The sequence below is a fragment of the Miniopterus natalensis genome, chromosome 5 (assembly GCF_054644295.1).
Source record: "Miniopterus natalensis isolate mMinNat1 chromosome 5, mMinNat1.hap1, whole genome shotgun sequence".
In the NCBI taxonomy this organism is placed as follows: Eukaryota; Metazoa; Chordata; class Mammalia; order Chiroptera; family Miniopteridae; genus Miniopterus; species Miniopterus natalensis.
Window position 1 is genome coordinate 5,296,182 of NC_142085.1, and position 18,838 is coordinate 5,315,019.

The 18,838-nt window shown below is 53.3% G+C and overlaps 3 protein-coding genes across 20 annotated transcripts; 1 reads left to right on the top strand and 2 right to left on the bottom strand.

Moving 5' to 3' along the window:
* Positions 1–141: 141 nt before the first annotated feature.
* BAG6 (BAG cochaperone 6) lies at positions 142–11,889 on the bottom strand. Of its 18 annotated transcripts, none has more exons than XM_087817273.1 (26): positions 11,693–11,889; positions 10,954–11,074; positions 9,463–9,580; positions 9,137–9,333; positions 8,864–8,917; positions 8,629–8,703; positions 7,136–7,374; positions 6,499–6,628; positions 5,800–5,997; positions 5,333–5,582; positions 4,978–5,055; positions 4,760–4,867; positions 4,525–4,637; positions 4,337–4,424; positions 3,854–4,137; positions 3,181–3,472; positions 2,843–3,012; positions 2,590–2,643; positions 2,364–2,466; positions 2,154–2,278; positions 1,837–1,983; positions 1,684–1,743; positions 1,426–1,569; positions 1,241–1,348; positions 608–754; positions 142–318 (listed from the first exon to the last, which is right to left on the bottom strand). In XM_087817273.1, exons 2-26 carry the CDS (start codon positions 11,059–11,061, stop codon positions 223–225), a joined length of 3,486 nt encoding a protein of 1,161 aa, XP_087673399.1. In that variant the 5' UTR covers positions 11,062–11,074; positions 11,693–11,889; the 3' UTR covers positions 142–222. The 18 variants fall into 18 exon arrangements, with proteins under 18 accessions (XP_087673399.1, XP_087673398.1, XP_087673401.1 ...); XM_087817272.1 differs by lacking the exon at positions 11,693–11,889 and adding an exon at positions 11,510–11,650; XM_087817275.1 differs by lacking the exon at positions 11,693–11,889 and adding an exon at positions 11,530–11,649 and having other exon boundaries at positions 4,337–4,421.
* Positions 11,890–14,278: 2,389 nt separating this feature from the next.
* On the top strand, positions 14,279–16,027 carry APOM (apolipoprotein M). Its single transcript, XM_087817223.1, has 6 exons — positions 14,279–14,392; positions 14,778–14,932; positions 15,209–15,282; positions 15,377–15,475; positions 15,652–15,750; positions 15,903–16,027. The coding sequence occupies exons 1-6, from the start codon at positions 14,279–14,281 to the stop codon at positions 16,025–16,027; spliced, it is 666 nt and encodes a 221-aa protein (XP_087673349.1).
* Positions 16,028–16,394: 367 nt separating this feature from the next.
* Positions 16,395–18,679, bottom strand: C5H6orf47 (chromosome 5 C6orf47 homolog). Its single transcript, XM_016215319.2, has 2 exons — positions 18,290–18,679; positions 16,395–18,093 (listed from the first exon to the last, which is right to left on the bottom strand). Exon 2 carries the CDS (start codon positions 18,003–18,005, stop codon positions 17,124–17,126), a length of 882 nt encoding a protein of 293 aa, XP_016070805.2. The 5' UTR covers positions 18,006–18,093; positions 18,290–18,679; the 3' UTR covers positions 16,395–17,123.
* Positions 18,680–18,838: the final 159 nt, after the last annotated feature.

Consider the following 18,838-nt stretch of genomic DNA (forward strand, 5'->3'; position numbering starts at 1 on the left):
TGTGCGAACAGTGAACGTGCTAGTGCACTTTCGCTCCCGGGGACATGGTCAAAGCTGGCTGCCCTAGGGATTATTCATTTTTAAAAGTCAAGTTCAGGGAAGATGAAGGGGCTCAGTCTAACACAATTTACAGACAAGGGGGCCAGGAAAATCTGACTTTTATTTCTTAAATACTGTGAAGGAAGAGGGGGAAAATGGTCCCCGATGAGGGCAGGCAAAGAGCTAGGGATCCTCAGCAAAGGCCCGATGGGCATTAGGGAAGCGCTGGGGGCTATAGTTGGGATCTTCCTGCAGTCGCTTCTGTATATCAGCCCGGAGCTAGAAAAAGAGAGCAAGCAGGTTGGAGGAGCACTGGCCAAGCCCCTAGGATCCCAGCAAGCACGCAAGGCCATCCCTCAGAACTAATACTTCCCCACCAGCTACACATTGTCAGTAGCCCAATAAGGCATCACTGAGCCTTCCCATATGCCACTAGGGGAAACACCTTAAAAACATTAAGTGGTAGCCACAGACTAACCAGTTCATCTCTGAAGGGATCTGAGGAAGAGGGGCCCTAGCCCAACCCCTCCCACTAGACCATCCCTATTCTGCTTCAAGGTGGGGGCACCTGCTGCCTGTAGCTCTCCTGAACCTCTGGTGCCTCCAGGTCCCGGCTCAGGCTCTCGGGGCTTGTCAGGGGCCGAGCTCCGGCTGCCTTAGCTGCCCGGCTCACGGCCTCTGAGAGAAGCAGCTGGGGGCCCTCACCCTGCATGGTCTGGGGGACGGGGTTGGGAGGGAAAAGAGGATCGACGTCAGATCCAGTGCCACCACCCAGCTCACCCTCTCCACGAGCCAACCAGCCTCCACGCTAGGGAGAGAAGGGAAATAGTCCACGTGTGGTTTTACCGGCAGAAATGCCTTCCTAATACTATTTGGCTCTGGCCAAAAACAGCATTTAAATGTGTTGGACTTGCTCTTCAAAACAAGAAGGGCAAGATGGGTCAATCCATCCAGCATTCAAAGCTAGCTGGTCCACAAAAGGAAGCCCGCCATAAGGAAACAGACCTAGTCACGGAATTAGGCAGCTGCGGGATGACGAGGCTGCTGGCAAACAGACTAACTAATGGAGCATCCATGAGCAAGTCTGAGTCCCAGAAAGGTTTCCCCATCAAACTAGAAAGAACTCCTTCAAGCTCAGTTTAATTCTAAGCATGACAGGAATTTGGAGAAAGAGGGATCCTCAGGGAAGAGGCAAACCCACCTTGCGTCTCTTGGCAGGCATACCACTGAGGTAGGCATCACTCAGGGGGGGCTGGGGTTTCACCTTCCGCTGGCTCTGAATGTCCTGCTGGATAATAGGGACCCACTCCTGGGAAAGAAAAGATGATTAGAAAGTAACTGCCACAACTTTCCACTGCCTTGGCCCACCAATCACCTAACACTTACTGGGGGGACTGCAGCTGCCCAAGGTTCTGTCTCAGCTGAAGCTCCATCCTGTTCATCTCGGGAGCTCCCTTCAGGGGCAGGAGGTGGACCTCGGGACATAGCCTCTTCTGCTGTTGTTCCAGGGGCTGGGGAAGCATTCTCCCGCTGCAAGTCAGACAGCAGGAAGAGAGAGAATTCTCACCCCCAGACCTCCACACTCTCTGGCCCCTCCACCCCCAGACCTCCACTCTCTCTGGCCCCTCAACCTCCCCCTAGTACCTGAGGCTCAGGGGAAGTTCTCTCTGATCCCTGAACTTCCATTGGCTCCTCAGAAAGTGGCTGTAAAATTGAAGAGAGAACACAAAAGGGCCTCAAATCTCTCCAGTTCCCTCAAGTCCCCTGACCCCACAGCCCATCATCAGGTCCTTTTACCTGCGGGGGGTCACCAACCCTGCGAACATATCTGAGGATGGCATCTGGGCCTACAGGCATGTGCTCCAGTACCACCTGAAGCCTCAATCCCATCATAGTGGTCAGCCAGCTCACCAAGGATGGATTCACCCCACGAGACATGCGACGCTGAGGGGCAGAAAGCAGACTCAAACACACAACCCTCAATCAGCTTTTGAAAGGTCTCAAAGGATAAAGGATGGCAGTTTGGAGAAGAAAAATGAAAACTGCAAGATACCTAAGAGAATGGAAACCTGAGGAAACAAAAGGCTGGGGATCTGGGGCTGGGTGGTGCTTACAATTCGGCCATTGATGACAGCAGCTAGCTCCATCTGCTGTCCCCCCAAGCAATGCAGGTTCAGAGCCAGGCATTCAAACAGGCCCTGGTTACACAACTCCAGCAAACGGGCCCCAAATCCACTGTCTGTGGGCGATACGTAAGGAGGGAGTGCTGGCATCCGCAGCCCTGCACATCACCACGCCCACTCCCTGGACCCGGGCGGCCTGACCTGTGCAGTGTAGAACATGAGCAGCAATGCTATTGAACTGCTCCTGCAGAAATTCCAGATTCGTCCGGATGATGTCCACACCTGGCTGAACTTGCACCAAAGACTGAGAGACAAAACACACAAGGAACCAAAAATCAGGAACGCCAAGACACAGAGTGGGGGGGGCAGTAGAAACAAGCTATCCTACCACACCCAGGAGAGGATGGGATGGGGAAGGGTTACTCACAAAACTCTCCCGAACATATTCTTCCAGCCCAGTGATCAATGTGTGGGTTGCCATCTATGGAGGCAGGGGGGGAGGAACAACACAGGTTTAAATTCAAGTCCCAGCCCTCAAGACACTTCCCCCTCCACTCCAAACAAGCCCAAGACTGCTTGGGCTGGGACAGTCATAGGTTACAGGTGACAGATACACTGAGTGAGGAATAAGGAACTGAAGGCGGGGGAAGGACAGCTCTGGAGCCCAGGTCTTCATTTACCCGGATGTTACCAGGTGTGGGCTCCTGGCCACCTAGGTAGTGCTGGTGGAAGAAGGATCGCAGCTGGGGCTGGAGCCGTTGCAGTGGCTGGAAATGCCCGTGGAGAAGCATCACCACATCCACCATGGAAAAGTTCTGGCACAGAAGAGAGAGCAGGGCCCCAAAGAATCCTGTGGACAGGACAGAAGTTAGCAGTGGTCTTTACCACCTGACCGGCCCACCCACCCCAGACCACCACCCTCATACCAGCTGGGCTATATCCCTACACACAGATCATCTACCTTCCACTGGCTGCCCTTTCCTGGACAAGGACAAGGCACCCCCCCCCCCATGCTCACCAAGAGCCCCATCAGCCCCAGGCTCAAAGATGTTGCTGGACCCACTGAGGCGCTGTATGAATGCGGCGATGCTCTCACTGCTACCGGCCCGAGCCCCCAGGGAGCCCAGCAGGGAGCTCAGCACACCCTGCACCACTGAGGTGAAAAACTCTGGTGACAGGCTTTCAGGACCCAGGCCTCCAGGACTCCCTGCACCACCAGAAGGGGACCCTGGTGGGGGCATGGTCTGCTGCTCTGGGGCCAGAGGCGGAGGTGGGGGTGGGGGAGGGGGAGGAGGGGCCGTCTGTGTTGCCTGGCAAACAGAGAAGAAATAAAGAACAGAATGTGACGTGAGAATGGGGACAAGGACATAAAATGGCATCAGGAGGGTACAAACCAGAAGGGGTATGGAAGATGGGAAGCTCTGTTCTGGTCTAGACTCCTTACAGAAAAACATGCATGGGCAGTTACTGAGCCGCAGAGTAAGCCAAGCAGCTGCCCCTCTCCCTCTGAATGAGTTAGGTCAGAAAGCAGTAGCACGAATGCTCTAAACCCCATTTTCCTCAACTCTAAAATGGGGGAGTCAGAGTCCGTGAATCCCAGGGTTCCTCTCCGGTGGTGAAATAATTGCAACAAGGCACCAGTGCCTGGCTGGGCAAGGAGAGGAAGGGCAAAGAGCAAGCCAGCCACTCACCTGCAAGAAGTCAGTCATGCCCTGGAGAAAGGCAGGGACACCAGGCATCGCCACGGTGATGGTGGGAGAGCCCATGCCAGGCCCTCCAGCACCTGGCCCTGCAGGCCCTAGCAGGTTCCCCAGGAGCTGAGAGAACTGCAGATCTGCGGTGGAGGGTTGAGGGGGTGGAGGCTGGGTGGGCCCCCCAGGTGCAGGACCAGCTGTGGTGGCCGTGTTGGTGGTGCCAGCACTGGCTGAAGCAGTGGCAGGGGCTGGAGGTGGAGCCATTCCTGGGGTCCCCTGAGCTGTAGGGAACAAAAGCAGCAAGTTGAAATCTAAAAAGAAACGAGACGCCGCAGCACCTCCATTCCCGTCTTCCAGCGGGAAGGCAAGAATAAAGGGACTACAGCAAGAACTGGGAGGCGCCATGAGGGCCAAGGAAGGAGGGTCAGCCTTCAGAGCCATGAAAATCTCATCATGAGGCAGTGAAGAACAAGGACTCACCCACGAGCACAGGCTGCATAAGAAGCTGCCCCACAAGGCCGCTCACCATCTGGGCCAAAGAGGCATTGGTACCCAGGCCAGCACCCTGCTGAGAAAGTGGGAGGTTTTTGGCCCTGCCCTTTCTATACCCCACCACAGGACTCCCTCCCCAGACATCTCTCCACCGAAACCCTCCCACCCTTACTCACCAAAGTCCCTGAGACTGGAGGACCCCCAGGATGGGAAGGTCGAGCTTGTGGAGGTGTGGGCCGGGCAATCACCACCCGGGTCGGAGCTGCTGGGAAGCCTGGCACCTGCTGTCCTGTGTGTGGCACAAGGGAGAGACCAAAGAGGGCTGAGGGCTGGGCCCATGCCCGCCAGCAGACTACACCCACCACCATGGACCATGGCCCCCCTCCCAGGCCTCCCTTTCCAGGTCATTACCTGTGGCCGCGGAGGCAACAGCTGCCACCATGGCCTGATGAGTGATCTGGTGGGCGACGGCGTGCATGAACTCAGGGGGCAGGGAGGGCAGCTGGATGAGGGTGGAGCCTGGGGGGCGGGTCTGATGTAACCTTGAACCTGGACCCCTTCAACCCACCCAATTGGCCCTACCCCTTCTCTACCCAGAGCTCAGCCTGCTCTGATGCCCTCACTCTTACCCAGGGTCTGGCCATGACCAGGGGTTCCTAGGGGGCCAGTGGGAGCACTCGGAACTCCACCAGGCTGTGTGCCAGAATCTGGGAAGGGAGACAGAGAGAGTGGGCATAAGACAATTAGGGCCAAGGCCTGACAGTATCCTCCTGAGATCAGAGTCCTTTCGGACCCCATTCCTGCCTAGAACACCTGCTGCCATTCCTGCTGCCCCCCACCCCCCTCAACCCCCCCACACACCCTGCTCTGATCCTTCTGCTACCACCAGCAGACCTGGCCTCCCCCTTCCCCACCCTCACTCCCTCACTCCCAAGCACCAAGCCTCCCTCACTGTGCTGCTCTTCTCTACTGACCCTAACTCACCTTGAATGTTCATGTGCATCATGACCACGGGTTCCACGCTCTGGTGGGAAATCCGGATGACCCTCGGGTGGCTGGCAGTCGGGGGGGGGGCAGGCCCTGGGGGATGCGTCCCCTCAGTTGACTCGACAGTCGCAGAAGAGGGAGCCAGGGACGCGGCCTGCCCAGAACCAGGGGGAGATGCCTCTGCACTGGGAGTCGCGGGGGGCCGAGTCCCATTGCCAGTCATGGTCACAGTGGTCCCCACATTGATCTGTACAACACAGACAGGTGGGGCAGAAGTGAGAAAAACACAAAAGCCTAACCCAGAGCACCATCCCATGACATATTCTAAAGTCTCCGGTATCCTTTATCACTACGTGTTTCCAAAGCCTCCTCCCCTTCTAACCTCCTTCAAGCGCAATAGCTATCCTGGGTCATTCCACCAACAGCCCTCCATTACCCCTCAGGCCAGGCTCGCCCCGACCCACCTGGATGGGAATGGCTGCCTGCTGGAGCACCATGGGAGTGGTGTAGTGAGACATAGGCCGGACCACATGGAGGTGTCGTGGGGGTGCACAAGCCAGATTGCAGCGCAAGTCAGACAGCGCCACAAAGGTGTTGCCCAGCAGCCGCAGGCTTTCCCCCACCAGGTTGATCAAGCGCTGGTCCTCCTCTCGGCCCTCTTGCTATAGCCCCAGGCAAGACACAGAAAGGCAAAGGGCAAAAAAAAACACACAAAAGGCAGAAAACATCAGGCTGGAATCCACCTCGCTAACCAAAGTAACATCTTCTGAAAACATCACATTCTCTAAACCTTTAGGTATAACCTTGGAAGGGTCCACAGAGACCAAATCTTTGCAAAATTCTATTGCCTACATGTAGTTCCCTATTAAAACACACCCTACAGTAAACGAATGTCATCACCTACTCCCTTATTTTATTAACTTGCTAAATTAACTTGCTAATAATCTCCCTTATTTTATTAACTTGCTAAGTAACTCAGGGGACTGAGGGATACAAAGAGAGTGGGGACTGCAAAGATTACCCTGAAAAGAAATAAAAGATAGCTGCGAGTCTAGGGAGGAATCATCATCCTGCCGACAATGTCTTTTTCGGCGGAGAGATAGATGTGTATGTCAGCCTGTTCCATTTGGAGAGAACTGGGGTGAGGGGGTGGGCGGGCTCACATTGTTGTTGTAGTCTGTGCTAGCAGCGGCACCCAGAACCTCATAGTAGCGCTGCAAGAAGGGATGAAGGCGGCTCTCAAGCCGCTGGAGCTCCTGGAGCACCTCGACGTACTCCGCAGGGGAAGGATGACTGTGGGGAACACCAAGAGGCAGTGAGCCAAGGCTTTCCTCGGCTTCCCAACCTCACAGTTGACAGGGACCACATCTGCTGTCTCTCCCTGGCCTCCCAGAACCCTGGCCCAATCCCTGCCTGGACTAGCAGAGCCTGTTCTTTACCCCCACCCATGGGAAGATGGGAAAAGAAAGATAAACCGCTTCCACCCTCCCCACCGCACAACCCTGCACCTACAATGGCGAGATACTAACTCTAATAAAAGAGATGGAGCCTCTGTGAACTCAGGGGAGAGAATCTTGATCAGGGAGCAGCATTTGGTTTCCCTTGCCCCAGAGAGAGCAGTGCAGCTCAGCCACCCAGTCCCAACCTCCTTTACCTACTCCAGAGTCCCTCCATGACCCCAACATGAACCCTCCACATAAGACCTCCAAGCAACCCTTCCTTCCCCATCACCCCTCTCCTGGTCCTCATTCTCCACTCAGGATCCCAAACCCCCTCCCAAAGGTGCCCTCCATCTCTCACTTGGGTGCATTTGTCTCTGGGGCAGGTGTTGGACCCACTGGGGCTGGGCCAGAAGGGGTGAGCTCCGGGCTCTGAGCTGGGGCACGTTCCTCCACTTCTTCTGCCTCCATCGGCTCCCGAGGAGGCGCTTCACTTTCAACTGGATCTGATGTCTCAGAGCTCAAGGCTACTGGCTCCGGGGCCACAGTTGGTGTCTGTGCAGGTGGCTGATAGTGCTGTGCTTGGGGCCCCCCTCGACACTGAAGGTAGGGGAAAGTCAGGGTACCAAAGGCAGGATGAGACTGCTGCAGAGGACTGCTCAGGTCAAAGGAGACTGAGTGGACAAAGTACTCTGAAGGCAAGGCTTTGCATCTGTATCTTTGACTCCCTAGCAACCAGTATAAGACTTAGACAAATCAGATGCACAATAAACATGAAATTCTTACAGATGAATTACTAAAAAAAAGTAGGGATTATGGTTTCCTAAGCTCCACAAGAAAAGGAAAAGCTATAGAACACAGACATAGCACAAACTAATGAAATAAGGACACACCAGTATCAAATACCATACTCAAGAAATTAAAGGCCCTGCCCTGGTCAGTGTGGCTCAGTTGGCTGAGCGTCATCCCATGCACCCAGAAGTCACTGGTTGACTCCCAGTCAGGACACATGCCCAGGTTGCGGGCTCAGTCCCCAGTAGGGGATGTGCAGGAGGCAGCCAATCAATGGTTCTTTCTCATTGTTGTTTCTCTCTCTCCCTTCTTCTCTCTAAAATCAATAAAAATATGTTTTAAAAAAGAAAGGAAACTATTAAAGGCCCTGGCCAGGTAGCTCAGTTGGTTAGAGCATCCTCCCAATACGCCAAGGTTGCGGGTTCAATCCCCAGTCAGGGCACATACAAGAATCAATGAAAAGCCCTGACCGGTTTGGCTCAGTGGTTAGAGCATCAGCCTGTGGACAGAAGGGCCCCAGGTTTGATTCCGGCCAAGGGCACATACCTCAGTTGCAGGTTCAATCCCCGGCCCTGGTCGGGGCATGTGTGGGAAGCAACCAATTGATGTGTCTCTCTCACATCCATGTTTCTCTCTGTCTCTCCCTTCCATTTTCTCTGAAAAGCAACAGAAAAAATATCCTCAGGTGAGGATAAAAAAAAGAATCAACGAACGAATGCATAAATGAGTGGAACAACAAACCAGTGTTTCTCTCTCTCTCCCTTCCTCTCCAAAACCAATCAATAAAAGGTAAAGAAAAAGAAATTCCAAAGCATGAAATCCTTCTTTAATTAAAAAAAGATGCCATGAGAGTTATCTGACAAGTGTGAAACAAACTTCGCAGACACCAGCCACCAAGAGGATTAAAAGGGACAAGATAGTCTCATATAGATACTTTTTCTGCCCAAAGAATAAAGACTGCAGAGAAGAAACTAGATTAGAAAGGAAGCGGCCAGTCATGCCTTCACCCCCAAACTGAGACAAGGGGTAGGGAGGATGGAGAGAGAGTGACAGACCACTTACCTCCATCCTGGATAGTAAGGTCTGTATATCCCTGATCATGTGCTGAGCCATCACCAGCCGTACTCGGGGTTCACTCTACAATAAGAGAGGGAAGATCAGGGCAAATCTGAAATAAAGCCACAGGTTCCAGAGCCTACTGAACCAGGTCCCAGCATCTCCTCAGTCAAGTCCAATCCCACCTCATGGCCTCCTTCTCCCAGATCCCCTTCCCTGACCCTCCCAGGCCCCATGATACCTGAACTGGGGCCTGTTCCATGTTGATGTGAACATCCACAGCAGAGCCGTCACTCTGGGGAAAGGGTAAGGGAAGTTGCTCTGGGAGAAGCCAAATACTAAGGCCCCCACATTTCCAGTTCATTCTCTGGAGACCCACCCTTTTCTCAAGACTGAGGCCATTAGCAGACCACAGGCCCTCCAAACCCAATCTACATACTGAGCTCTCAGCTGCTACCACAACCAAAACTACCCTTCCCCACAAAAAACCACCCCATGTGGAACACAAGCTTACAGGAAGATTGAAGGTTCCAACCATGACATAGCTGTTGGCATTCCGGTCATGAACAGAGGCCCCAGGCCCCCGAGTACCAAGTGCAGGTCCCCCACCATGGGTGGCTGAGGCAGACCCTGTCCCAGAAGATGGCCCAGAAGGGAGCTGAGTCTGAGGAGGAGCGCGTTCCACCAAGTGGATAACCTTGCCCCCAACATCTGGAAGAAAAAAAAAAAAAAAAAAAAAGATGCACACCCAAACATTATACGATCAGGTAAACCCATGGTCTCAGCTCATCCCTCTGGACAGCTGCCTCGAACTCTGACCTGTCTCCCCCACCCCCTTACTGTATTCTTGGAGCTTCTTATCATCTTGCAGAACTCGTCCCTGATAGATGAGCCGTTGTTTCTCAGAGGGGATGCTGACAGAGGCAGCAATGTGCTCCTTAAATTCCTTCACATTCATCTGCAAAGAAGGGACACAAATAGGTATTAGGAAATGGAAGAGGAAGGACAGAGGAAAGACAACTGATTTGTGTGAGTGAGGGGTAAAAACGATCTCATCATGCCCTAGCCGGTTTGGCTCAGTGGTTAGAGCATCGGCCCGTGAACTGAAGAGTCCCAGGTTTGATTCTGGCCAAGGGCACATATCTCAGTCACAGGCTCAATCCCCAGCCATGGTCGGGGCATGTTCAGGAGGCAACAATTGATGTGTCTCTCTCACATCCATGTTTTTTTCTCTCTCTCTCTCCCTTCCACTCTCTCTGAAAAGCAATGGAAAAAATATCCTCGGGTGAGAATTAAAAAAGTAAAGATAAACATCTCATCATAAAATCACTATCCATTTGTCTTGATTGTGAGGTAATTATTGTGCAAAGCCCCAAACTAAGACAACTCCTGTCAAAATACTGATGACAAACATAACGAAGTTCAGTTCCAGGCCTAGGAGAAAATTACATGGCTGAGAAACAGAAAAGCCAACTGACGTTTTGTTAACTCCCCTGCCTGGCTCCCAAGGGAATGTGTGTCTAAAGATACTACTCCCTAAACACAAAATGATACAACTCTAGTCTCAAAGATAAAAGCAATGACAAGGAAGATGGGACGGACAATCAGGTTAAAGAAGAAAGCCTCAACCAAGAAGAGAGGGAGGAAGGATCAAAAAGAACATTTTTCCTAACTAGGTAACTCACTCTTGGAAAGATTCAGACTGTTTTCATACACCTAATCACAAAAGCCTATATGGTTTTCTGAAATACATGTAATGTCATGTTTTAAAAACCATGGACCAACCCCTCATGGTTTTGTCTCCCAGTATTACAGGAGTAATGACACAGATAGTTGTGCCCATGCTGTTAAGCTCAAGATTCAAATTATGCCACAAATACTGGTGACTCCACTCAACAGTCTATTAGGGCTCTACCTGCATTACAGGCTCTGATTTCTCACCTTTAAAAACACAGTATAGACCTGACCAATTTTTAAGACACACTTGCGTTTGGGGTCTGTGTGTTCTGTTTCCTTTCCCAAAAGCAGGAGCCATGTCTATCCATTTGAGCTGGGGTTCACTCATGATGATGGCATACAGATTCCTCCTTCCTCCATATTTCCCTCTGCACTGAGTTCTATTGAGGTGGAGGAAGGCAGAACAAAATCTAGCTCATTCAATAGAAACCATACCTTCTTACTCAACAAAGAACATGAAAAAATGTTCTGTCTAGAATATAAACAAAGAAATCAATGACAAAGAAATTGACCAGAAAATAGGTTGTTCTTTCAGGCTAAGGGCCTACAAGAGAAAAAGTTAATGGAGGTTTTCCAGAAGTACTGGGGTCTCACCTGGGCCCCCACAATAAAGGTCCGAGTCTGAGAGTCCAGGGTCTTCACCAGCACCTCCAGGCTGTCAGGCTCCTCCACAGTTGTACTGGTACTATTATTGGGCTCCATGGCCTACAGCTCTCTAAGGAAGAATGGAAGGAGAGAGGCCCACTGTCGCCCAGAGCAGATTTTATATACCCAGAAGCCTCCCGGGCCTGAGCCTCCGCCCCAATGCCTAGAGTTTCTCCCACACAAGCACACACACACCCGCCCCCATCCCCCTTCTGATTCCGGGGCACAGGGAAAGAAACGCGAAGGGCAGGAGACTGACGGCGAAGGAAGCTGGGGGACGGGAGGTAGGAGGGGCTCCACAATGCCAATCACAAGAGTGGGCCACTCCGGCTAGGTAGCAGGGAAGGAAGGAAGCACGATTCCAGTGTCACCACCAGTCGCGATAGAAGGGCCCCATGAACCCTGGGACAACGCGAGAAAGGGGGGGGTCGCATTACACTCCGCGGAGAAAGTGGTTTCGCGCACGCGCGCCACGCCCACTGAGCCCGCTTAACTCACGACAGACCCAAAATGAAGGACACTCACGGGGGGCCAGACCCGCTAGCTGACTGCCCCCCTCTTCTGCCTTCTTTCGGTGCTCCAGCAAAGCGTCGCAACCAACACACATCAAGTACACACAACCCGGCGGCTCCACCCCCGACTTCCCCACGGTGCCGTCACTTCCGGTCACCTCCAACCTGCCACCTACGGCGACTTCCGTTTCCCCGATAATATTTGGAGATCGCGAGGCGGAACTTCCGGCTCCCCCCAGGTCCCCAAGCTTCACTTTCGTGGGGCACGACAAGAAAGTCCACGGCCCCAAACAGTGAGCTCCTGAGGGCGAGATGGGCCGGGGTCGGCCTAGATGGGAGGGAGCCGAGTACCCCGAGGAGCCGCCGCCGTCGCCCAGGGGACCGAACTGCGTCTGCGTGCGTCGTATTACGCATGCGTACACATTTAGGCACCGCCCCACCCTCGCTGGTGCTCTTCGTTTCTTCCTTGCGCGCGCGAGAGCAATAGGACATTGAGGCGTCCACTCTAAATGCCTGAAAAAAATTACCAGATGACACTCCATGACGGCCTCAAGAAACTTTGGACGGTTATATGGATCTTGGAGTTTGGGGACTGGGGATGCGCCTGGTTAATCTATGTTCAAGTCGTGGCCGAGAGAGACTTTGAGGCGGCACTGTCCTGGCCACCTAAAATTTTGTCTTCCTCTCACTCTGGCCCTCGCCGCGCCACCCCTCCGGCGACTCCGGAAGTCGCCCTTTGCTTAGGCGGTTGGGGCCGGTTCGCGAGCTGTCGGGCGTGTGGTCGTGTCGTTGGGCCAAATTTCGGTTTTGTCCGGTGGGCCTTTTGCGGAGTGTGGGCGCCATGTTCCTCACTGGCGGTGAGCGGTCGAGAGGACACGCCAAATTTTTGAGAAGCTAGAGGATTTACTATCTTTCACGACTTTTGTCCAAAAAAAGGCGCCTCCGAGTCTGGGAATTGAGAGCAAATGAAGGCCAACCCGACCGAAACACAGGACTGACCGTGGGGAATTGAAGGGACCGCCATAGCCATAGGGCTTCTGCAGGCCGAGGTCCAGAAGCCTCTGCTGCGTTCACCCCCGCCCTCGGCCCCTCTCCGCTCCCAGGCCTCTAGCCATACCTGCCGCTGCTCCGGTGCCCAGCCTTTCTGGGATTCTTTGTTTATACCCAGGTCCGAGTACTGTTTCAGCTAAGAGTTCTGATACGCACCTGTTGAGTGAGCCCTTAGTTCGTGCCAGTCAATTTTGTCAGGGTTCTACGTACTGTCATGTTTAAAAGCCTTTCAACATCTGAGATAGTTGCTACATGCACTTTATATAGTGATTACACCCGGCGAACTGACAAATCCAGGCCTACCAGGCTCCTCTGAGTCACGCATTTATACTTTACTGCCTCAGTACCTTTTTTAGTGTTTTATTTCAAAAAGTGTCAAACAATACCCCAAAGTAGAATAGTATAATGAACCCTCATATACCCTAAGTCTTAAGCCTCACCTCTCTGGACAGTTTTTTGGTTTTTTTTTTGCAGTCTGTGAGTTACATACGGTTAAGAAAGCCCCACCTTTCCCCAGGCTGGCGTGGCTCAGCAGTTGAGCATCAACTTATGATCCAGGAAACTGCAGTTCAATTCCTGGAAAAGGCACATGCCCCATTCAGGCTCGGATCCCCATTAGGGGGCGTGCAGGAGGCAGCTGAATAATGACTCTCATCATTGATGTTTCTCTCTCCCTCCCTTCCTCTGAAATCAGTAAAGACACACTTAAAAAACACACACCAACTTTCATTTCATTAACTACTCCAGCCAGGTAGCACTATCCAATGACTGCCTCTTGACAATTCTTGCCTTACCTCCTATTATTTAAGAATGTATTACGCACTGGAAACTAATAATCGCTAAACAAGCATTATTAATTTCAGTGAGTATTTACTTTGGACTTGCCATGTATAGGCCTTTGCAAAGGACTTTATATGCATTATCTCTTAAACCTATGAGATTGATGATTTTCTCATTTTATAGATGAAAAAACAGGCATAGAGATCATTTTATTAATAAGTGGAGTTTGAACCCACTCCGCCAACACCAGTGTCTGTCCTCTTTAACTACTAGATTATGTAGTCTCCTACTCATAGTAATAAACTTTGAGAGAATGAGCTGTGTGTGTGTCAGTGAGCTTTTCTGGATGATGTACATATTGTTTCCCTAATTATAAACAGAAAAAGCCACTCATCAGCCATTCCCCACTACCTGGTTCATACCTGTCTTACAGCACTTAGCAAGTTGCATTGCAATGATTTGTTTATACAGCTAATTTTCCTTTGACTTCTTCAAGGCCAGGGGCTGTGTCTTATTTTTATGTCCCCAGGGCTTAGCCAATTCCTGGCAAACAGCTGGGACTCAAAACAGTTTGCTAAGTGAATGAATGAATCAATCTACTTCTCTTCAATGCTGCACAACACAGATATCCAGCTCAGACCACCGGCTCTACCTGGAGGGCTCAGCTCTCCTGGTAAATCCCAAAAAACCCTGGACATGCCAGGATGTATTGTGAGTGGCTGCATCTAGAACAGAGGGGGGCTGGGGAGGGCCAAACACTGTAAGTAATCCATGTTTGGAAAACAAGGCAGAAGTTACTCATTAGCAGGTGAAAGGGTCAAAGGTCAAGGCAAGGGGGCTGGAAGCAGAGTGGATTGAGCAGACAGTGGGGGGAGAGAATAGTTAAGACACCAGCCACTCCACGAAGAGTACCAGCTCCCCGTTGCCTGAAGATGTTTCACCAAATTTGGGGAGTTCTGCTTTACCTCTACGGCATTCTCCTTAATTCCATCTACCAGTGCCCTGAGCACAGTCAACTGACAACTCAAGGAGTGGATGGTAAAGAGGTATGGACTGAGAATGGGGGAAGCTTACAGGGGGGGCTCTGAGGAACTTGAGTGGGTGGCCTAGAATGACCAGAAGCCACATTGTGAAGGGAAGGAAGAGGATGTAAATATTGTGATGATAGAAGCAAGGACAGTAAAAAAGTATTGGTGCTGTGGCCATCAAGGTGGAGACATGGTAGAACTTGGGGAGGTGGGGGCGTTACTCAGGCTATCGAGGCAGGCAAAGAGGAAAAGTCATTTAATGACTCCCTGTCATTGGATCTAAGCCCCAGTTGGAAAAAGGCAGCCAGTACCTCCACCCCTAAGTCTTGCTGTCCTGACAAAGAGGTTGGATGGATCCTATAGTGGGACCCACCCTCTTCTGCTCCCCTTGTTGTCTTTCCAGTTCCCAGAGCCCCACTTGGGCCAGTGGTATTTTATCGCAGGGGCAGCTTCCACCAAGGAGGAGTTGGCAACTTTTGACCCTGTGGACAATATTGTCTTCAACATGGCTGCGGGCTCTGCCCCCATGCAGCTCCAGCTTCGTGCTACCATCCGCACGTGAGTGGTGAGGAGGCAGAGATACCAATAGTCTCTGCCCAAAATGTGAGCACCTTCCCTCAGAGTTGTGTTCTTTGGCTTATCCACTGTTCTTGGCCCACTGAGTTCAATGGCTCTATTAGTTTTCCTCTAGAGAGAGATGGGCCTAACCATCCCTTGGTAGTTTGAAATCCAAGGTGACCCTGGCTTCAAGAAGGAATAAAAGAGAATAAAGGTTGGTACTGTGTGGTTGGGGTGTCACTCAGTCTTTCCTCCTTGCCACCATCACCTCTGCAGGAAAACTGGGTCCTGTGTGCCCCGGGAATGGATCTACCACCTGACAGAGGGGAGCACAGATCTCAGAACTGAAGGTTGGTTCTCTCCAGCACTTCCTCTCCCCAAGTCCCCTGGCTTGCTTGGTTTTGCATCTCTGTCCTCACACTTCCCCTCAACCCATCCTGACAGGTCGCCCCGACATGAAGACCAAGCTCTTCTCCAGTTCATGCCCAGGTGGAATTATGCTGAAGGAGACAGGCCAGGGCTACCAGCGCTTCCTCCTCTACAGTGAGTGAGGAGTCGAGGCAGGATGGGTTGGAAGGAAACACAGGAGGGGTAGGAGAGCCCCTCACTCTGGGCCCCATGAACCATTCCAGGAAGGGCTGGGTTCTTCCGGGAGATCCTCACCAGGGGCATTGCTAAGTAGAGGCTTTGATGAGCCTGGCCCTGCTGTGCCCTTCCAGATCGCTCACCACACCCTCCCAAGAAGTGTGTGGAGGAATTCCAGTCCCTGACCTCCTGCCTGGACTCCAAGGCCTTCTTACTGATTCCCAGGAAACAAGGTAAGGGGGTAAAGTCCCACAGAAGAGAACTAGGACTCATCAAGTCTCCTGCAGGTGCTGAATGAAAGGGACTCAAGTGATGTCACCAGAGGGCAGGACCAAAAGCTGACATTGTCAGAGTGGCTGTGTTCACACCTCCATTTGTGTTACAGGTTGTGATGGCGCCAGAGGGAGCCAGGATGGGCTGTGGGCTAATAGAGAGGTTTCCGAGTTTGCAGTGGATAAAGGGGCAGAGTCAGATGCGGAGGGAAATAGGCCTCAGAGACCCCTTTTTTGACACGGGAAGAATGAGGGAATGCATTATTAGCAACCTTGCTTCGCTCCCTGGATTTCCTTCCTTTCCACCCTCTTCTTTTCTCCCTCCTCCCACCAGAGACCTGCAAGCCATCCAGTAACTGACCTGTGGCTTCATCTGTGCCCCCAGACGTATTTGGTGGGAGCTAAGATTGTGGTGGGGGAGAAGAGAAGCGCGAGACGCCCTTTCAAGAGTAATAAAGATGATTTTTCAATTATCATCTCATGTTGGGGTTTGTCTCCAGACACCAATCCCACTCCCATTTCAAAACTCCCCCTGAATCTTCTACCATTTTAACCCCTAGCTGGACGGCATCAGGAAGGACACTGAGTGGCAGTAACTCAATTTTTGTAGTGGTATATTTAGGATTTGATGTGACACAGTGATTTATTGCTGAGTGAGCAACCCCTAACTCCTGCACGGGGACTGCAAGCTCCAGTGCTTCCCCACACTGCCAGTCCGGGCTGCCAGCCCCTGAGACAGCCCTCCTGCCAATACCACCTGCCCCATCCCCACTCCTTCTGGCTCCTAGGAACACCCACATCGTCCCTGCAGGCTCTCTGTTACTTGTGTGCCCCATCTGGACCCCAAATCCACCCACCTAGCAGCCCTTTGCTACCCTAGATGTCCTAAGATCCAAGGGACCCCTTGGGTCTCCCAAGCACCCTCTTACCCAGCCAGAGTTGTCTGTCCCTGGGGAGTCGTGAAAGGTAGAGAGGACCCTTTGGTCTTTATTCTCCTCCACTACTTTTGTTTTGCTTTTGCTTTTAAAAAGTGAAGGTGGGGGGAAAAACTGAAGGTGGGAGAAATGTAAAATCAAAAAGTAATAACAGCTGGTGAATTCAAGGGCTATGCCCCCACTATCCACAAACCCAGACACCCTGAGCAGCTAGCTGTTCTCTCCTGTGGGTGTGGGGGGGATGGTGCCCTCATACTCTGGGGTTTCTTCCCCATCCCTGAGGTCCCTGTGCTTACAATCTGGCCATGCCCCCTTCTCTCCTTTTAAAGGCCATACTGTCTTCACCCTTCCTCCCACCCCACTAATGGGGGAGGGGCTGGGTCACGCCCACTTTTGAGGTCACGGCCTCTTTCCTGATTCTCCCCTCTGCTCCTCACCCTCCCTCTCCAGCTTATCACCCTGCAAATCAGTGGCCTCCTCATCCCCAGTGGGCGCCCGGAGGCTGACAACCAGCACGAGGGCCTGTAGGAGACCAAAGAGGCAGGCAAAGTGCAGGGGGTGAGCAGTAAGCAGGCTCAGCACAGCATGGAGCCCATGCAAGGCAGCCAGGAAGGACAGCAGCCCATGCAGCCAGAGGCCCAGCGGCCCACTCAGGCCCAACGTGTCCAAGGCTGCCCGCAGTGGCCGTGAACACAGCCCCAGCAGGGCTGATGCCAGCAGCTCCAGCAAGTGCAGGGTCAGGTTGGTGGAGATCTGCAGACACTCCTCTCGGCCCCCCAGGTACTTCGAGGGAGCCCCTACTCCCCCACCTGGTTCCCCCTGCAGCCAGCCCAGCAGCTTCTGACCCCGGCCAGGCTTCTCCACTGGCGCTTCAGGCCCAGGGGGACTCAGTCCCCCTTCAGGAGACACTCCAGATCTCCTGGAGTCCACAGGATCCCATCCCATTTTGGGAATGGCCTCTGCAGCCTGCAGTATTCCTGACTCTTGAGTGCTGGTGCCAGTCTTACCCCCCTTGAGGGAATCCATTCTTTTGCTCCCCAGTTGCTCAACTTGGGGCTCCCAGCTTGGTTGTGGAGCAGTCCCAGAACTCCTGCGGGCTCCTGAGTCCTTCCTCTGGGGTGGCCCCCCATCTCCCATGGTCTCTGGGGCACTGTCCCAGTCGCTCCCTGAATTCTCAGAGGAGCTGTCCACCCGTCGGGGTTCTGGGGTGGGCATGTCAGGCCTGGGTTTCCGGGGACTCCAAGGGCGAGGTAGCCAGCCAGCAAGCCGTCGCAGGAACATGGTTGGAGTGCGTAATGAGCCCCCAAATTCTGAGGCCGCTTCCTGGCACTGCTCAGGTGAAGCTGAGGGTCTCCTCAGAAGCCAGAGTCTGTTCAGGCACAGAAGAGCAGGTACCCGCTTGGTGAGTCCTCTGAATTCAGACGTACATCCAAATTCATTCACACACACACACACACACACACAAGATTCCAAGTCTCAGGATCTGACAAGGTCTGAGTCACCCCGACAGTGTCCTGCGTTTCCGGGTTTCCTTCCCAGCAAGCAGCACACCAAGTTTCACTCACCAAGACCACGCCCCAAGGTGCCCCCAAAACTGGAGAGGCGGTGCTCCGTCCAAGAAGGAAGGAAGGTCGCCCGGGCGGTGCTCCCGATGTAGGGTCCTGAACCGCTGGTTTAAGGGAGATGAGTACGAAGTCTCCTACTGGAGGGTGGGGAAGGTGCCCAGCGGACGCCAGCCCGCGGGTTCATCCCTTGAATTAGGGTTGAGTCCTACTGAGCGCCGGATGGGCCCCAGGCGCGCAGCTGAGACGCGGCCTCAGAAAGGTCGGGCCAAAGACGTCCTCGGAGATCCCGTCGCGAGGCAAAGAGCGGACCTGTCTGGGTCCCCAGGCGTCCGGGAGCCGTGGGCTGCGGGCCCTCCAGGGCCCGGCGTCGGGGCCGCGGCCTCACGGAGCCGCCGGAGCCGCCGAGCCCAGCAGCAGCTGCCCAAGGGCCGCACGGCCAGGCGGGACGGAGCCCGCCCCCGCGGGGAGGGGCCCGCGGACGGCCCGCCCCGCGCCGCCAGCGCGCCGCCCGCCGACGTCAGGGCCGCGGGGTCTGCGCACTAACCCAGT